Below are 18,545 nucleotides of genomic sequence, written 5' to 3' on the forward strand. Positions count from 1 at the left end.
AGCAGATATCTTGATATGTGAATTCCCCCATTTTGGAAGATTACAGAGCATTTAGATTTCCTAATTTGGCTTTGGACAATATCTATATCCTCTAAATGGTTGTATCGTCTATAATATACACTCGTAATACCTTTTCTATAAGATCTTTGATCTTCACTGAAAAATATTGCACTGTCTCTAATTCACAGTGCAAGTCTATACCTTCTTGACATACATCTCTCCTTTCTAATCATATTATGTATTTCTTTCAAAGTTTTACCCTTGAATATCTTTATTGCAAGCATGCATTACATTCCATCTCCATAATACCTGCATATTTATCCCTGGAATTAAAAGCTTGTATTCTTGATGATTATTGTGGTAGGTGGAGAAAAATGTCTCCCTAAAGATGTCTATATCCTAATTCCTGGAACCTGTTCCTTTACACGACAAAAGGGATGTGATTAAATTAAGCGCTTTCAGATGGAAAGATTATCTGTGGGTCTCCACTCTAATCACATGGGTCCTTAGAAGTGGAGACTTGTGTCCAGGCTGTGGTTTGAGAAAGATGTGGTGATGGAAGAAAGGCACAGAGAAATGGAAAGTTCCTGGCTTTGAAGGCAGAGGAAGGGGCCACAAGCCAAGGAATGCAGGTGGCCTCCAGAAGCTGGAAAAGGAAAGGAAACAGGCTCTCCCCTAGAACCTCCAGCAGGGAATGCAGCCCTGTCGACACCGTGATCTTAGCCCAGTGAGACCCTTATTTACTTCTAAATACAGAACTGTAAGAAAATATATTTGTGTTGTTTTGAGCCACTAAATTTGTGGTAATTGGTGATGCTTTTCTACAGCAGCAGTAGAAAATAAATACACTTATTATGCAAACACTGGGAAGGGATACACCTAAGCCAAGGAATTTTGTTCCCCAAACTTTCTCTTATTTTTCTCCTGAGAATAACTGTTGCCTTTTTTTTAACTTTATGGTTTGCCACAGTGTCTTGTTTTACAGTTTTATAAGGGTATTTTCACTATATTTCTCTTAAATTTAATTGAAAAATCTTCTTGATCAGGCCGTTGAGCCTCCTACTAAATACATGTTTTCCTGTTCTTGGTAATATATGTACTGATTCCTTTCAAGAACACACATTCTGATACTATAGACCATGGTCCAGCAACTTAATCTCAGCCTTCCTGTTGTCATGTGTGCTTAGTTCTTGATTTCCTACATTCTCTGTTATCTTCCAAATCATAACATTTAGCTACGTCACGAAATATTTTGACTTGAACCCAAATATTCACACTATAAGTTCTTCTGAAAGCACCATTAGTATTCATATAAATTAGGTAAAAATGTGGGGAAATTGCTGGCTTTAATAAACATTGCATGATATTCCAGTGTAGCTTATACATTCACCAGGAAGACAATACATCTCCTCATTAGCCTCACTGGTTCTATGTGTGAGTATTCCTATTTCATTTTTCAAACCAAAAAAATCACACACCTGACCTATGTCTAGTCTTCTTGGTGCCATTAACAAGTGTTCCATTATTTTCCAATACAGGTTAACCAACCATATTTTGTGTGAAGCACGAAACGTTACTTTCTCTTTAGAAGGTTCAGCTTTATTCTCTGGGATGTGGCTCATGCCTCTTCTCGGATTTCAAAGGGGTGCATTAAAAAAAAAAATCTCTTTCTCCTCAATCCCATTCTTCTGTGGAGCAACCTCAGTACTAAGTTTGATTCTGCCTGTCCTCTTTGAAATCTTTTTATTTCTGCCTTCTTTCCTGAATTGTGCATTCCATGCTGTCTAAAGTCCACTCATTCTGATGGTTTTCAAGTGTTTCACCTTTTGTCTGAGAGACCAGCTTACATTCATGGTGCACACCATCAGTGGCCCCCTCATGAGAAAGTTCACTAATGAGCCTGGAGTTATCGATTTCCCTAGCTGAAGACACACAATTGCTTTTGGGGTCACCTTTGTTTCAATCACTTGAATTAGTCTTGTCTCTGATCAAGGGATTTTTAGAATCCCCTAGGTCAACAATTTGATACTCAATAGTGGCCATTCTGGCTGCACTTTCTGCACTATCATTGTACAATTAGTTTTAAACATGGATTCTTACCTCGTTCTTTGACAAATCAACTTGTGCTTGGAACTAGCTAATAATAATTGAGATCTTACTATGGACCATGAGCTCCACATTATTTTCCTTGAATCTTCACAATTACCATATGTGTTAGGTCCTAGTATTATCCTAATTTTTAGATGAAAAACTAGCCTTAGGGAGCCCAAGTAATTTCCTCTAAGTCCTGCAGGTAGTAAGGGGTGGAGATGGGATTCAAACCCTGGTCTGTATGACTCCAGAGCCTAAGTGTGTACTCACGTAGTTCTATTCATAGGATGTAAGCAACAGTGTCAGCAACTGAATCTCTTTCTTTATTTTCTATTCCCAAATCCAAGTCCTTTTGGACTGCAGTTCTACATTGCTCCTCTTGCCAGTCCTCTGGGGGACCGGAACCCTGTGTCTGGATCCCTCGGACTCTGTCCTGATACCTACGACATCTCCTCCCTGGCCCCACTTACCTAAATGTGCACTTAATCCCTGCTCATTGCTGCGAATGCTGCTATCAGCCCTAGTTGACCACTGTGTTTCTTCTTGGCCTTGATTTCTTCTTGCCAGGTTAATATCACTGTCACTAATAATGTGGTCAACCCAAGGATGGGTTCAACTCAGGGCAAGCAGAAGCATATGTGTGTGTGTGTGTGTGTGTGTGCACGCACATGTGCGTACACATGCACATGTGATGTAGGGAGTGACTGGGGAGGGGAGAGAGAGAGAGATTGATTTGAGAGGCATTTTTGAATGTATTCATGTATATGCAGACAAAGGAATGATATGAAAAATATTTATCAACTTACAAGCACTAACTACTTAGTATGAATACCTGCTCTAGTACTGGTATCCAGTACCAGCTGGTGCTGAAGGCACACCACTGACAGGTATTACCCTGTTAGTTGCTAGATCTTGGGGGGCATCTAAGAGATCCTAGGGAAGGCACTTAAGGATCTTAATGCAATAGCCATTTACCAACTGGCAAAAGGATTTCTATATTTTAACAAAGAATATCAGTCCTGTGTGGGTGGGTCGAGGAAAGAAAAGAAGATTTCAGAATGAGATAAAACGATTGTATGCTCAAAGGTGTATTTGAAATATGTGAAATTTATACAGTAAATCCAGTCTCACCCTGTTCCAGTCCTTCCTTTACAGAGTAGTCAGAATAATCTTTCTAAAACAGAATTTTATCCTTTCTCTGTTTGAAACTGTATGGTGGATCCCATATCTCCCCTGTATGATGGTCCTCACACCTATTCTCTGATGAGATAAAACTTCGTAGCTTGGCATTCAAGAAACTACAAGATCTGGTCTCTGGTTGCTTCTTCAACATTTTCCCTTCTTCCCAACACACACAACACACACACCCTTTACCCTTTAATCATATCAAAACCATTTGATATTCTGGAACATAGTGCATTACCTCATGAACTTTTTGCCCAAGAAGTTCCATCCTGGAAAACATCTACTAATACTAGAGTACACAAACAAATGTCACTTCTCTGGGAAGCCTTACTCCCCATCTGGGCTTCACTAAAATCAGGCACATAGCGCTTGGCTCTGATCACCTTCTAACCGTTAGGTGCTTGTCAGCCTCGCACTCCAGATTGTGAACTTCATGTCTACATGTCCAAAGCAGCTGTCTCTCTTCATCCTTTAGCCTCTACTGCAAGCTCAATACCTAATTTATAGTAGGTACTCAAGAAATACTCAAGAAGTTTTTGGAACCAAGATGGCGGAGTAGAAGGACGTGCTCTCACTCCCTCTTGCGAGAACACCAGAATCACAACTAACTGCTTAACAATCATTGACAGGAAGACACTGGAACTCACCAAAAAAGATACCCCACAACCAAAACCAAAGGAGAAGCCATAATGAGATGCTAGGAGGGGCGCAATCACAATAAAATCAAATCCCATAACTGCTGGGTGGGTGAATCACAAACCTTCAGAGTGAAGGTCCTGAGCCCCACGTCAGGCTTCTGAACCTGGGGGTCCGGTAATGGGAGGAGGAATTCCTAGAGAATCAGACTTTGAAGGCTAGTGGGATTTGATTGCAGGACTCTGACAGGACTGGGGGAAACAGAGACTCCACTCTTGGAGGGCACACACAAAGTAGTGTGTGCATCAGGACCCAGGGGAAGGAGCAGTGACCCCAGGGGTGACTGAACCAGACCTACCTGCTAGTGTTGGAGGGTGTCCTGCAGAGGCGGTGGGTGGCTGTGCCTCACCATGAGGACAAGGACACTGCCAGCAGAAGTTCTGGGAAGTACTTCTTGGCGTGAGCCCTCCCAGAGTCCGCCATTAGCCCCACCAAAGAGCCCGGGTAGGCTCCAGGGCTGGATAGCCTTAGGCCAAACAGCCAACAGGGAGTGAACCCAGCCCCACCCATCAGCAGTCAAGCAGATTAAAGTTTTACTGAGCTCTGCCCACCAGAGCAACAGTCAGCTCTACCCACCACAAGTCCCTCCCATCAGGAAACTTGTACAACAAGCATCTTAGATAGCCTCATCCACCAGAGGGCAGACAGCAGAAGCATGAAGAATTACAATCCTGCAGCCTCTGGAACAAAAACCACATTCACAGAAATATAGACAAGATGAAAAGGCAGAGGGCTATGTACCAGATGAAGGAACAAGATAAAACCCCAGAAAAACAACTAAATGAGGTGGAGATAGGTAAACTTCCAGAAAAAGAATTCAGAATATTGATAGTGAAGATTATCCAGGACCTCGGAAAAAGAATGGAGGCAAACGATGCAGGGGACGCGGGTTTGTGCCCCGGTCCAGGAGGATCCCACATGCCGCAAAGCGGCTGGGCCCGTGAGCCATTGATGCTGAGCCTGCATGTCCGGAGCCTGTGCTCCACAACGGGAGAGGCCACAGCAGTGAGAGGCCAACGTACCGCAAAAAAGAAAAAAAAAAAGAATGGAGGCAAAGATTGAGAAGATGCAAGAAATGTTTAACAAAGACCTAGAAGAATTAAAGAACAAACAAACAGAAATGAACAATAAAATAACTGAAATGAAAAATACACTAGAAGGAACTGATAGCAGAATAACTGAGGCAGAAAAACGGATAAGTGACCTGGAAGACAGAATGGTGGAATTCACTGCTGCAGACAGAATAAAGAAAAAAGAATGAAATGAAGACAGCCTAAAAGACCTCTGGGACAACATTAAACGCAACAACATTTGCATTATAGGGGTCTCAGAAGGAGAGGAGAGAGAGAAAGGACCCAAGAAAATATTTGAAGAAATTATAGTCGAAAACTTCCCTAACATGGGAAAGAAAATAGCCACCCAAGTCCAGGAAGCGCAGAGAGCCCCAGGCAGGATAAAGCCAAGGAGATACATGCTGAGACACATAGTAATCAAATTGGCAAAAATTAAAGACAAAGAAAAATTATTGAAGGCAGCAAGGGAAAAATGACAAAAAACAAACAGGGAACTCCCATAAGGTTAACAGCTGATTTCTCAGCAGAAATTCTACAAGCCAGAAGGGAGTGGCATGATATATTTAAAGTGATGAAAGGGAAGAACCTACAACAAAGATTACTCTAGCTGGCAAGGATCTCATTCAGATTCCATGGTGAAATCAAAAGCTTTACAGAAAAGCAAAAGCTAAGAGAACTCAGCACCACCAAACCAGCTCTACAACAAATGTTAAAGGAACTTAACTAAGTAGGAAACACAAGAGAAGAAAAGAACCTACAAAAACAAACCCAAAACAATTAAGAAAATGGTACTAGGAACATACATATCGATAATTACCTTAAACGTGACTGGATTAAATGCTCCAACCAAAAGACACAGGCTTGCTGAATGGATACAGAACCAAGACTCATATATATGCTGTCTACAAGAGACCCACTTCAGACCTAGGGACACATACAGACTGAAAGTGAGGGGATGGAAAAAGATATTCCATGCAAATGGAAATCAAAAGAAAGCTGGAGTAGCAATACTCATATCAGATAAAATAGACTTTAAAATAAAGAATGTTACAAGAGACAAGGAAGGACGCTACATAATGATCAAGGGATCAATCCAAGAAGAAAATATAACAATTATAAATATATATGCACCCAACATAGGAGCACCTCAATACATGAGGCAACTGCTAACAGCTATAAAACAGGAAATCGACAGTAACACAATAATAGTGGGGGACTTTAACACCTCACTTACACCAATGGACAGATCATCCAAACAGAAAATAAATAAGGAAACAGAAGCTTTAAATGACACAATAGACCAGATAGATTCAATTGATATTTATAGGACATCCATCCAAAAACAGCAGATTACACTTTCTTCTCAAGTGCGCACGGAACATTCTCCAGGATAGATCACATCTTGGGTCACAAATCAAGCCTCAGTAAATTTAAGAAAATTGAAATCATATCAAGCATCTTTTCTGACCACAATGCTATGAGATTAGAAATCAATTACAGGGAAAATAATGTAAAAAATACAAACACATGGAGGCTAAACAATACATTACTAAATAACCAAGAGATCACTGAAGAAATCAAAGAAGAAATCAAAAAATACCTAGAGACAAATGACAATGAAAACATGATTATCCAAAACCTATGGGATACAGCAAAAGTAGTTCTAAGAGGGAAGTTTATAGCTATACAAGCCTACCTCAAGAAACAAAAAAAAATCTCAAATAAACAATCTAACCTTACACCTAAAGGAACTAGAGAAAGAAGAATAAACAAAACCCAAAGTTAGCAGAAGGAAAGAAATCATAAAGATCAGAGCAGAAATAAATGAAATAGAAACAAAGAAAACAAAAGCAAAGATAAATAAAACTAAAAGCTGGTTCTTTGAGAAGATAAACAAAATTGATGAACCAGTAGCCAGAGTCATCAAGAAAAAGAGGGAGAGGACTCAAATCAATAAAATTAAAAATGAAAAAGGAGAAGTTACAACAGACACCGCAGAAATACAAAGCATCCTAAGAGACTACTACAAGCAACTCTATGCCAATAAAATAGACAACCTGGAAGAAACGGACAAATTCTTAGAAAAGTATAACCTTCCAAGACTGAACCAGAAAGAAATAGAAAATATGAACAGACCAATGACAAATAATGAAATTGAAACTGTGATTAAAAATCTTCCAACAAACAAAAGCCCAGGACCAGATGGCCTCACAGGTGAATTCTATAAACATTTAGAGACGAGCTAACATCCATACTTCTCAAACTCTTCCAAAAAATTGTGGAGGAAGGAACACTCCCAAACTTATTCTATGAGGCCACCATCACCGTGATACCAAAACCAGACAACGATACCACAAAAAAAGAAAATTACAGACTGATATCACTGATGAATATAGATGCAAAACTCCTCAACAAAATACTAGCAAACAGAATCCAACAACACATTAAAAGGATCATACACCATGATCAAATGGGATTTATCCTAGGGATGCAAGGATTCTTCAATATATGCAAATCAAGCAATGTGATACACCATATTAACAAACTGAATAATAAAAACCATATGATCATCTCAATAGATGCAGAAAAAGCTTTTGACAGAATTCAACACCGATTTATGATAAAAACTCTCCAGAAAGTGGACATAGAGGGAACCTACCTCAACATAATAAAGGCCATATACAACAAACCCACAGCCAACATCATTCTCAATGGTAAAAAACTGAAAGCATTTCCTCTAAGATCAGGAACTAGACAAGGATATCCACTCTTGTCACTATAATTCAGGATAGTTTTGGAAGTCCTAGCCATGGCAATCAGAGAAGAAAAAGAAATAAAAGGAATACAAATTGGAAAAGAAGAAGTTAAACTGTCACTGTTTGCAGATGACATGATACTATACATAAAGAATCCTAAGGATGCCAGCAGAAAACTACTAGAGCTAATCAATGAATTTGGCAAAGTTGCAGGATACAAAATTAATGCTCAGAAATCTCTTGCATTCTTATATATTAATGATGAAAAATCTGAAAGAGAAATTAAGGAAACACTCCCATTTACCACTGCAACAAAAAGAATAAAATACCTAGGAATAAACCTACCTAGGGAGACAAAAGACCTGTATACAGAAAACTATAAGACACTGATGAAAGAAATTAAAGATGATACCAACAGATGGAGAGATATACCATGTTCTTGGATTGGAAGAATCAACATTGTGAAAATGACCATACTACCCAAAGCAATCTACAGATTCAATGCAATCCATATCAAATTACCAATGGCATTTTTTACAGAACTAGAACAAAAAACCTTAAAATTTGTATGGAGACACAAAAGACCCCAAATAACCAAAGCAGTCTTGAGGGAAAAAAACAGAGCTGGAGGAATCAGACTCCCTGACTTCAGACTATACTACAAAGCTACAGTAATCAAGACAATATGGTACTGGCACAAAAACAGAAACACAGATCGATGGAACAAGATAGAAAGCCCAGAGATAAACCCATGCACCTATGGCCAACTAATCTGTGACAAAGGAGGCAAGGATATACAATGTAGAAAAGGCAGCCTCTTCAATAAGTGGTGCTGGGAAAACTGGACAGCTACACGTAAAAGACTGAAATTAGGACACTCCCTAACACCATACACAAAAATAAACTCAAAGTGGATTAGAGACCTAAATGTAAGAACGGACACTATAAAACTCTTAGTGGAAAACATAGGAAGAACACTCTTTGACATAAATTACAGCAAGAGCTTTTTTGATCCACCTCCTAGAGTAATGGAAATAAAAACAAAAATAAAGAAATGGGACCTAATGAAACTTCAAAGCTTTTGCACAGCAAAGGAAACCATAAACAAGATGAAAAGACAACCCTCAGAATGGGAGAAAAGATTTGCAAGTGAAGCAACTGACAAAGGATTAATCTCCAAAATATACAAGCAGTTTATGCAGCTCAATATCAAAAAAACAAATAACCCAATCCAAAATTGGGCAGAAGACCTAAACAGACATTTCTCCAAAGGGGACATACAGATGGCCAAGAAGCACATGAAAAGCTGCTCAACATCACTAATTATTAGAGAAATGCAAATCAAAACTACAATGAGGTATCACCTCACACCAGTTAGAATGGGCATCATTAAAAAATGTACAAACAACAAATGCTGGAGAGGGTGTGGGGAAAAGGGAACCCTCTTTCACTGTTGGTGGGAATGTGAATTGATACAGCCACTGTGGAGAACAGTATGGAGTTTCCTTAAAAAACTAAAAATAGAACTACCACATGACCCAGCAATCCCACTACTGGGCATATACCCTGAGAAAACCATAATTCAAAAAGACACATGCACCCTGATGTTCACTGCAGCACTATTTACAATAGCCAGGTCATGAAGCAACCTAAATGCCCATTGACAGACAAATGGATAAAGAAGTTGTTGTACATATATACAATGGAATATTACTCAGCCATAAAAAGGAACGAAATTGGGTCATTTGTTGAGACGTGGATGGATCTAGAGACTGTCATACAGAGTGAAGTAAGTCAGAAAGAGAAAAATAAATATTGTATATTAACGCATCTATGTGGAACCTAGAAAAATGGTACAGATGAACCGGTTTGCAGGGCAGAAATTGAGACACAGATGTAGAGAAGAAACGTATGGACACCAAGGGGGGAAAGCGGCCGGGGCGTGGTGGTGGTGGTGTGATGAATTGGGCGATTGGGAGTGACATGTATACACTGATGTGGATAAAATTGATGAGTAGTAAGAACCTGTTGTATAAAATAAATAAATAAAATAAAATTCAAAAATTAAAAAAAATAAAGAAAGAAATACTCAAGAGGATAAAGCATTTACTCCTATAATCTCACTGATCTACACACCAAGGATGTAAGGTGCTGGAGCTGAGGCATGGAGGGTTTTGTACACCATACAGCCTTCGTGTGGTAGGGCCCTGCTTAAATCCAGTCTTCCAATGCCAGAAGGAAAAATTTGAGGACATTACATTTTTTATAATACTCCAGGAAATTAACACAGAAATATCAAGTTAGGCCCTTTTTTTGGCATACATTTCCTCTAAGGCTTGATTAATTTTCCTCTCCAATGTCTTTCCCTGATTACACTTCAGGAACCCATTCATTAGGTCCTGTTGCATCAGGTAGTTTATGTGAGACTTTCCCTTTGAGAAGGTGTGCCTTCATTATAAAGTCTCCTCATTCCTTATGCTTTGAATCTTGTTGCTGATTTCGGCCCTTCCTTTGTCTCTCCTTCTCTCCTGACTGTCAGCCTTCTTTGGGCCTCTACATCTAGATGTTCCAGGACTGATGACTTATCCTCTGAGTCCTGGCTCCTCACATTGTATCTGGGATCCCAAACTCATTCAGACCCTTCAGGTGCTTTCTGGGAACCTACAGTGTGTACAACGTTAAAACTATGGCCTTATCCAGAGCTTATGTGCAGAAGTGCTGCCTGACTTCTCACTATTTGACGCTTTTAATGATTCTCCAGCATGGCTGGAGATGCTCATCCTCTAGCTTCTAGATCCTATCCTAACCTTGGCCTGCTCAATGCCAAATCTCTCAATTATCACCACAGTTCACTGCTGCCCATGGCATTAGTATGGCAGTAAATTTCACTTTGGCTTTATAATATGTAGAAATGTAGCCTTCAGATAACTATACATTCCATAAATAGCAGATAAAATATTCTGTACATCCCTGGTAGAAACCTGCTTTAGATAGTTCCTGCATACTGACGATTTTTCAAGTGAAAAGTAAGCCAAAAACCTCTAGAGCTGTGCTGTCCAATATGGTAGACATATGTGTCTATTAAGCCTTGCAATAGGGCTAGTTCTAATTGAGAGTTCTGTAAGCATTAAACATCTGATTTCAAGGACTATGAAAAATGTAAAATATATCCTTAACAACTTTAACATTAATTCTGTGTTGAAATGATAATATTTCAGGTTTTTTTTTTGGATAAAAGAAGTTATTAAAATCCACTTCTATTTATTTTTACTTTTTTAATGTGGATAACAATACATTTAAAGTTACACGTGTGGCTTGCATGGTTTTGTATTGGACTGCGCTCTCCAGAGGCTTTGCCTGGTGGCTCTTTAATATTAGTAAGCTGACTGTGTACAGATAGAGGAAAGTTAATGCAGAATTAAAATGCAAAAATGGTTATGAATGACAGAAGGAAGCTTCTGCTCAGATTTTAAAATTTCTCTTCCCTGAATACACCAACATGCCACCTGCCCTGACAAGCTTTTAAGAACGCCTGATAATCCTCAGAGAAATGAGGTTGAACCAAATGGCATGTGTCTAAGGCTCACTGCATGGTGCCTAACCTCAGAGGCTTAAAATCAATATTGATTTTCATCATTTATTTTATCCTGGCATTTAAATATCCCTTAGATTTATTACCTTTAGGTTTTTGGTTCAGATTCAGTGATGGGTATGATACAAGGGTGGTAATAAGTTATGCACATATCATTTAATTTATGGACTCTGGAGCTCCAGGGTAGTTCAAGAAATATATTAACCACATACACATCACCCTTTATTTTGCGGTAAGGATTTCTAAGCTGGGTCCCTATTGTGCCACTTAATTTATGGTCTGGCCAGGTACACGGATCTGCATACAGTATTTCAGTGTAAGTTTCTCCAGCCATCAGAGGGGACAAAGATGGGCTTCAAAGGAGCCAGCTGGAGAGCTGATGGATTGCTCTCTCTCCTATACATAGGCTGAAGCATTATGTAGTTTTTAAAGCTTGTCAGCGGTTTGGGCCTTTTTCTGCTCTGAGAAGCTGCACGCACCGGCCTAGACAAGCAGAATCAGCCATGCTGCAGCAGGCAGAGGACAGCTCCCAGAGTTACTTACGTTGACAGCCGTAGTGCCAGGAATTTCCTGGCAGACACTCATCACACTTAGGCCCTGTTGTTCCAGTCTTACACTCACAAAATCCTGAGCCATTACAACGATCATGGACTGAGCCCAAAGGGTTACAATAACACTCTGTAGAAACAAGACAACACACAGGCTGGAGACAAGTCCGCATGGCTTATAAGTTATCAACACAGGAGTGTTGCTTACTTAAATGCATCACTTAAAGAAAGATGTCCACTAATGAAATGCTTTGGCAAATATGGCTATTTCAGGTCCATTTATTTATTTGCTCAGCCTTCCATGATATCATTTTTATGTTACGGGAGGAAGTCAACTGAAAACCTCCAAGGAAATAAGACATCATGCTCTTCACTGGTAACAGATCGTAATGGAGGTTCCATTTGTTAGGGCATTTTTAGATGGTTTAATGAATGCAATGAGAATCCTTTATATATCCTTTATATATCAAGGATAAATCAATATGCCATCAGTGTAAAATCTGTTTTAAATTATTCAAATGAGCTTATCGGTTACACTCAAAATTTGAGAACTGCTGAACATTGTTAAAGTGGAATATGAACGCACTTTGTTCATTCAAAGTCAGTTTTACTATATGATTTGGGATGGTGCTTTGTATATATATTTATACAATGTTGTGATGAGCCTTTAGATATTGTATCTGCTACGCATGTTAAATTAGTATAGCTTTTATGCAACCTAGATTAACAATCATGAAAGAAAAATGAATTTTGTAATCCTAGATAAATTTCAACATAGGCATAATTTGAGACTTGTATCATTATAATGTCTATGGACAGAACAATATAACTTTGTGTAATAAAAAGTAAACAGAATAATTTCTTGATTCCTCACACATTATTATGCAGAATATTTTTACTTCTGAAGCTCTGTTTTTCTTAAAGGCTGAATCAGAAATAAGAATTCCTTAGGCTTCCATTAGCTTGAAAGGTAACAGCAGCTAGTTTCCAGCTTTTGGAATTTGTAGGCCAAAGTTACTTTTTTTGTAATCCCACTGTATAATACTGGGCAAGTTATTACGCCCCTCTGTCTCTTGACTTCCTTTATTTTAAAATGGTCCCATTAAGAGGTTTTCATGTCAAAAAACCAAATAAAATCACACCAAGCAACTAACCAAGCAACCAACTGTGAGAAACCCTGAGAATTTTAGTTTAATAACTTTAAGTTTAGCATCTTAGATTGGCAATGGAGATTCAGGGTTTACTGTTAAATAGAGAGATCCAGAGGTTTGGTTCTGTTTTTGTCATAGGGACTAATCATATAATTTCTTCAAAAAATGTGGAGTACCTTAGAATCATTATTTATTTCATGTTGAGTAAGTCAATTTTGAAGTTCAGCATCCTTAAGACACAAACATTTGTATGACTAAGAGTAACATACATAGGTAAAAATAAAACCAAATAAAGTCTAAAATGCTCTCTCCTTGTCTGGACTGATTTGCACTTAATAATTGGAGTTTTATTTTAAATTGGCATTTTCTATTTTAATGTGTGTATACACAGCAGTTGTTTAAAACATTTTTAAATAGCAATTTTGTTGTGGCTTTAAAAATACACACACACACACACACACACACTATAAGTATATACCTATAGCAAAACTACTATAATATGTTTCTTACTATTTAAAGTGTATAAGTTGACAACGAATCACCAACATTTCATAAGCCAGGGAGTAGAGTTAATCTGGCCAATATGAATTCACATACTGTGCTAGTCAATTAGCCCGTAACAACTGATTAATAAAAGGTTTTAGATGTAAAAAAAAAGTAAACAAAATTTTTAGAAATGTGGAACATCTAAACCATGGTACATCTCAGTGGTTGTCATACAAAAGGTGGTAAGGGTAATGTTAGTCAGGAAAATAAGTGACAAGGAGAGGTGAGGTCTACACTCCACATTACATACAAATAATTTAGTTTAAAAAACATCATTTCTGGAACGACAGTCAATGGTAGATGTTGGGGTGATGAGGATGGCCTTGGAGAATTATATTTTATTCCATGAAACTAGGAAGAATATACAGGACTGTTAGACTAAAAAACAACATGAAATACTTTTGGAAGTCTGATTAAAAAGTTATACTACAATTGATTTATAAGTATTAGAAGTGTCTTATGTTTGCTTTGTTTTACAGAAGGTACCTCTGATTACCTGATCTTGGGTTTCCAGGGGAATGAAAACAATAATACATCATAATTGGAGATATGTTTAGTAGCAACTGCTGAGCCCTGCATTTCATTCAGATGTCAAGTTTGTTATCAGGGATTATTAGCAGTGATTACCCAAGGTCACAAGCCACATATCCTCTAGCTTCCTGCTTAATGTTTGAGTTTATATGAAATGGAAGCATGCAAGGATGTCATCTTCATGAAATTGCTGCATCATACAGGCTAATTACATGCATCTTTGGAAACATGGCTGGCTTGGAATTTGTATGAAAATGGGTAAATTTACCAGGAATCACAAAGCAGCGATCACTGTGACAACATGGAATAGCGTGCATTTTATATTTGCCATAATATAAAATGATGCAAATAGTTTAAGACATCTATTTCAACACAGTCAACATTTGGTCAAAGATATGTGCTGTTCCCTCATAGCCAGGGTGGTGGATTTCATTGCCAATTGTTAAAGAAATGGCAAAGTGCCTTTTTTCCCCTTAAGTTTAGAGACGGCTTAGATGAAGTTCAAATTTTCAGGGATTAGTGCCTAATTCTGTGGAAGTGAATTGGGTAAATATCCATTCATTTTCATTAGTGCTTTCTATACAAAATGGCATTAAAATTAACTCAATTACTTGAGGTGTATCCTCTCAAATTTAATTCTCAGTCCTGCTGCAAGCCCTTTGGGGAACTTAAATGTAAAAAATAGAGAATAGGTTGGTGCTGCCCCATAGGGAAAACCTTGGTAATGGAGCCACAGGCTTCCAATGGCCTTCAGAGAGCAAACCCCAGCCTCAGTCTCATGCCCAGGCAGCCTGACAGCTCTGCCCTTGGCCCCTCCAGTGGGAAAAGTGGAGGCTATAACTCTTTTAGGAAACTTTCGTATGCTTATAGAGACTAAAGACAAAAGATAGACCGTATGTAGCACATACCAGCTAGCCAAATTTTTCAGTTCATTCTTTAAAAACAATTTTACCCCTTAGGAAAAGAGCAACAATTTAAGGAATTTTGGTATGTGGAGGTATACTGTAGCTAATTTTAATGCTATCTAAAAATACTCATCTTTGTGTTTACCTATATCCACTTGGTTTGAAGAGCACAAAATACTGAATAGGGATATGTTTACCTCAATAATATAAAATCCTCTCCAAGATTTATAACTTTAATTAACAAAGTTTCTAGAAAGGGAGAAAAGAACTGTGTTTGATTTTTTTAAGTAGAAATAAATACAAGAATGTATATTAAACTTTCCATTCATCTGTATTTTACATGATTTAAAAGACAAAAGCTGAATGGCAACTTCTTGTCTGTGGATAATCAAATATGGATTTATAACAGAACTATGACTCTTAGAATTAGACAGGAATTGTGGATTTTGTAGTTCATAGATTGCTTTAGAACAGGAAAAGGGGAGGAATTCATTAGAATAGAATACTCTGAGTAAAATATATTGGGATATTGTTAAGTTACCTGCTATGAGAAATTTTATGGAATAAAATCTTTTAAGGTTTTTTTCTTTGATTTATTGAAAATAATATGAAATTGATATTGCAAAGCATTTACATCTTATTGTAATGTTTTGTATTTTGAAAAACTGATTAGCTTTTATTCCTGTGTTCCTATTTATTTTACCTTTTCACTTGTTAACATATTTATAGTATGACATTTATATATTTTTACAAATGACATTCAGCAAAATGTAACTGCATTCAAAATTCAGACAGCTATGTGCCATTTGGTTTTTATTAATATTCTCAAATCTTTGTAACCCAAATGTTATAAAGGCAATTGAACTTCTGTTCACAAGCTCATAGTGGAATTGCTGCTGTCATCCTAAAAACATACCATAAGTAAAAGTCTGACAAGCTTAGCTTTGCTAATTGTGTCAGGGTAGTTGGGAGAAAGCGTTCAAAAGCTTTGAAGTCAGGAAACTAACTCTTTACTAAAGCTGTATGATTTGGGTCAATTTGCCTTACTTTTTCTCAACTAGAAAATAGGGGAAATTATCAGTGGAGTACTTACCACCATGGTTTTGTTAATGAGGATTAAGTAAAAACAAAACAAACAAACAAACAAAAAACATACTTGCAAGTCAGTTCACAGTTTACCAAGTGTTTCCTGTGCATCCCACATGACACCAATTTGACCAGGAGTTTTCAACGACTTACCTAAGGCACACAGCTATTAAATAGCAAACTGGGACTTGAACCCAGCTCTCCAGCCTCTAAGTCCAGGGATTTCTCCACTAATTCACAAATAATAAGGAAGCACTTTGAAAAATAGAACATACTATAGACATAAACAGTATTATAAAAACTTGGCCCATTTTAACTGAAAAAACTTGTCCAGCTATTTTAAATGACACTTGGCAAATAACTATATAACCTTGACAATCCAATCAGAAAACAATGATCCCAGAATTACAGATTGATTTGATTTCTGTTTTGATGAAAAGATCACCTTTCATTTTTCAGCTTGTGTATTCTATCTAGTCTTTATGTGAAAAAATCTACCTTTAACATTGGTTGCCTATATATTACCTATTGGTGTGGTAACAGATACATATGTACCCTTCACCATTTTGAATATATGCACTTCTTCAAAGTACATTACGAAGTGAAATTCCATTTCTTATGTTTCATCAGCTCCCTTTCTTAAAGATAGGTTCTACTATGCAAAAGGTAGGAGAAGCTTTTTTGGATGTGAAGGGCACCTGGTTCTCTCCAGTTGACATGATCAGTCATCACAGGGGGTGGAAAGAATGCTCAACGGAATCCTGTGGCCCCAGTTTTCCAGGGCTCATGTACTTTGGAAGCTAAGAGAATTAATTGCCTTGAATAGTTTTGAAAAATTGCTTCTCCTTTTGAGGGCTATAGGAAAATTCAGTAAGTGGAATTTCATTACTATGGATGGAAAAGCCAGGCAAACTTCTACATTACCAATTGCTAGTGGCTTTCAATTCCAAATGGGAATATTTTAAATCAATATTAGTTAATTACCAATTATTTACAAAAGTTTGTGTCCTAATCTCGTATCTATAATTAAAAACCTTATAATGAGTTTACATTTTGAAAGTTGAGTGTACAACTTAAGACTTTAAGATCAGGTTGAAATGACCAGGTGTTAAGATTTCATGCAAAAAAAAAAAAAAAAAAGAAAAAGAGAATTACTTCATCTCTTAAACATGACTTTTCAGCTCATCATCTTTAAAGCAACAATTAGACAAGGATTCAAAATACATCCCCCAACTATGATTTCAATCTGCACAAGTGAATTCTTTAAGTCTACCACAAGGACGTTTTCTCCATTGAGAAAGTTCATTCTGGCTCAGCTGTGGTGCAAATCACCAGCCTCTCCACCTTAAATAGCTCCCCATCTCGTGAAAGGCACAGAACAATAGCTGAAATTATAATGGAACTGACCTATGCACACATTCTCATCGTCCAGCTGTGCAGAAGCATTTCTGAAGTAGCCCAGCCTGCATAACTCACAGTGCTGCCCTCTAGTGTTGTGTTTACAGCTCACGCAAATGACTGTATTTAGCAGCTCGATATAACTGCATCGATTGGAGTGGCCGAAGCATTCACAATCTTGCAAGGAAGAACAGAAATGTATACAGAGTGTATACAGTCGCAGAATAACAGCACACTACATGCTTGGATAAAATGAGAAGTGGAGAAAAGATGGCGGAATGGCATTACATGTATGTGATTCCACATGACACATGGTGACCGCAGGTGGTTGTGACTGGCATGGAAGTAGCATCTGTTTCAGGCAGGAGAGAAAGATTGGACATTCAGAACACGATCGGAGAGTGTTAATTCTTGGCAGACAATATGAACAGAAGCATTTGCAGGTGTACACCTTTTAAAATTTGGGAAGACTCTGTTTCCATTGATGCAGAAGTCTAATTTTTGCACATTGAAAACTTCACTGTCTTTGCATCACTCCCCTCATTTTCTCTTCATATTTGCAATCTTAAAAAAGAAGGAAGGATGAATGTAGGCATCTAAGGCCTGAGTCTGCCATCACCCATGGCTCCTTCATTTAGAGTCTTACTATCATTTGTATCAAGACAGTAACTCAGTCAGAGTTTCACAGAAGAAATCATGGCAAATTTAATAGGGATCTAGACAATTAGACAACTCTTTTTGTTTTTTCCAAATGGTAAGAGGAGAAGATGACTTCTGTAAGCCTTTCATCAGGCCAAATCTGCATGTTTGACAGAGAGAATACAAAAAACGGGGAGATTATTGGTATGAAAAAAGTGCTCTTAAGATTTCCTTTTCTTGCAAGTTTCAAGCTAAGTCTGCTACAAAAGAAGAGTCAGGCAGCTACTGTACCCTCAGATTGCTTTTCCTTTGTCTCCCCAAAATGTTGGAGGAGGCTCTGAGGCTTAG

General features: G+C 37.9%; 1 protein-coding gene across 2 annotated transcripts in view; it reads right to left on the bottom strand.

Moving 5' to 3' along the window:
• The window catches only part of NTNG1 (netrin G1), a gene marked incomplete at both ends in the record, with an annotated part of 326,635 nt that overhangs the window by 39,218 nt on the left and 268,872 nt on the right, over positions 1 to 18,545 (bottom strand). Inside the window, 2 exons of one of the 2 annotated variants that reach the window (XM_082833523.1) lie at positions 11,937 to 12,071; positions 17,568 to 17,735. In XM_082833523.1, coding sequence (XP_082689649.1) covers positions 11,937 to 12,071; positions 17,568 to 17,735 — 303 coding nt within the window. The remainder of the gene's footprint in view (positions 1 to 11,936; positions 12,072 to 17,567; positions 17,736 to 18,545) is intronic. The other variant, XM_082833524.1, reaches the window with a different exon arrangement.

Source organism: Leucopleurus acutus (genome assembly GCF_964270905.1).
Source record: "Leucopleurus acutus genome assembly, chromosome: 2".
Lineage (NCBI taxonomy): Eukaryota > Metazoa > Chordata > Mammalia > Artiodactyla > Delphinidae > Leucopleurus > Leucopleurus acutus.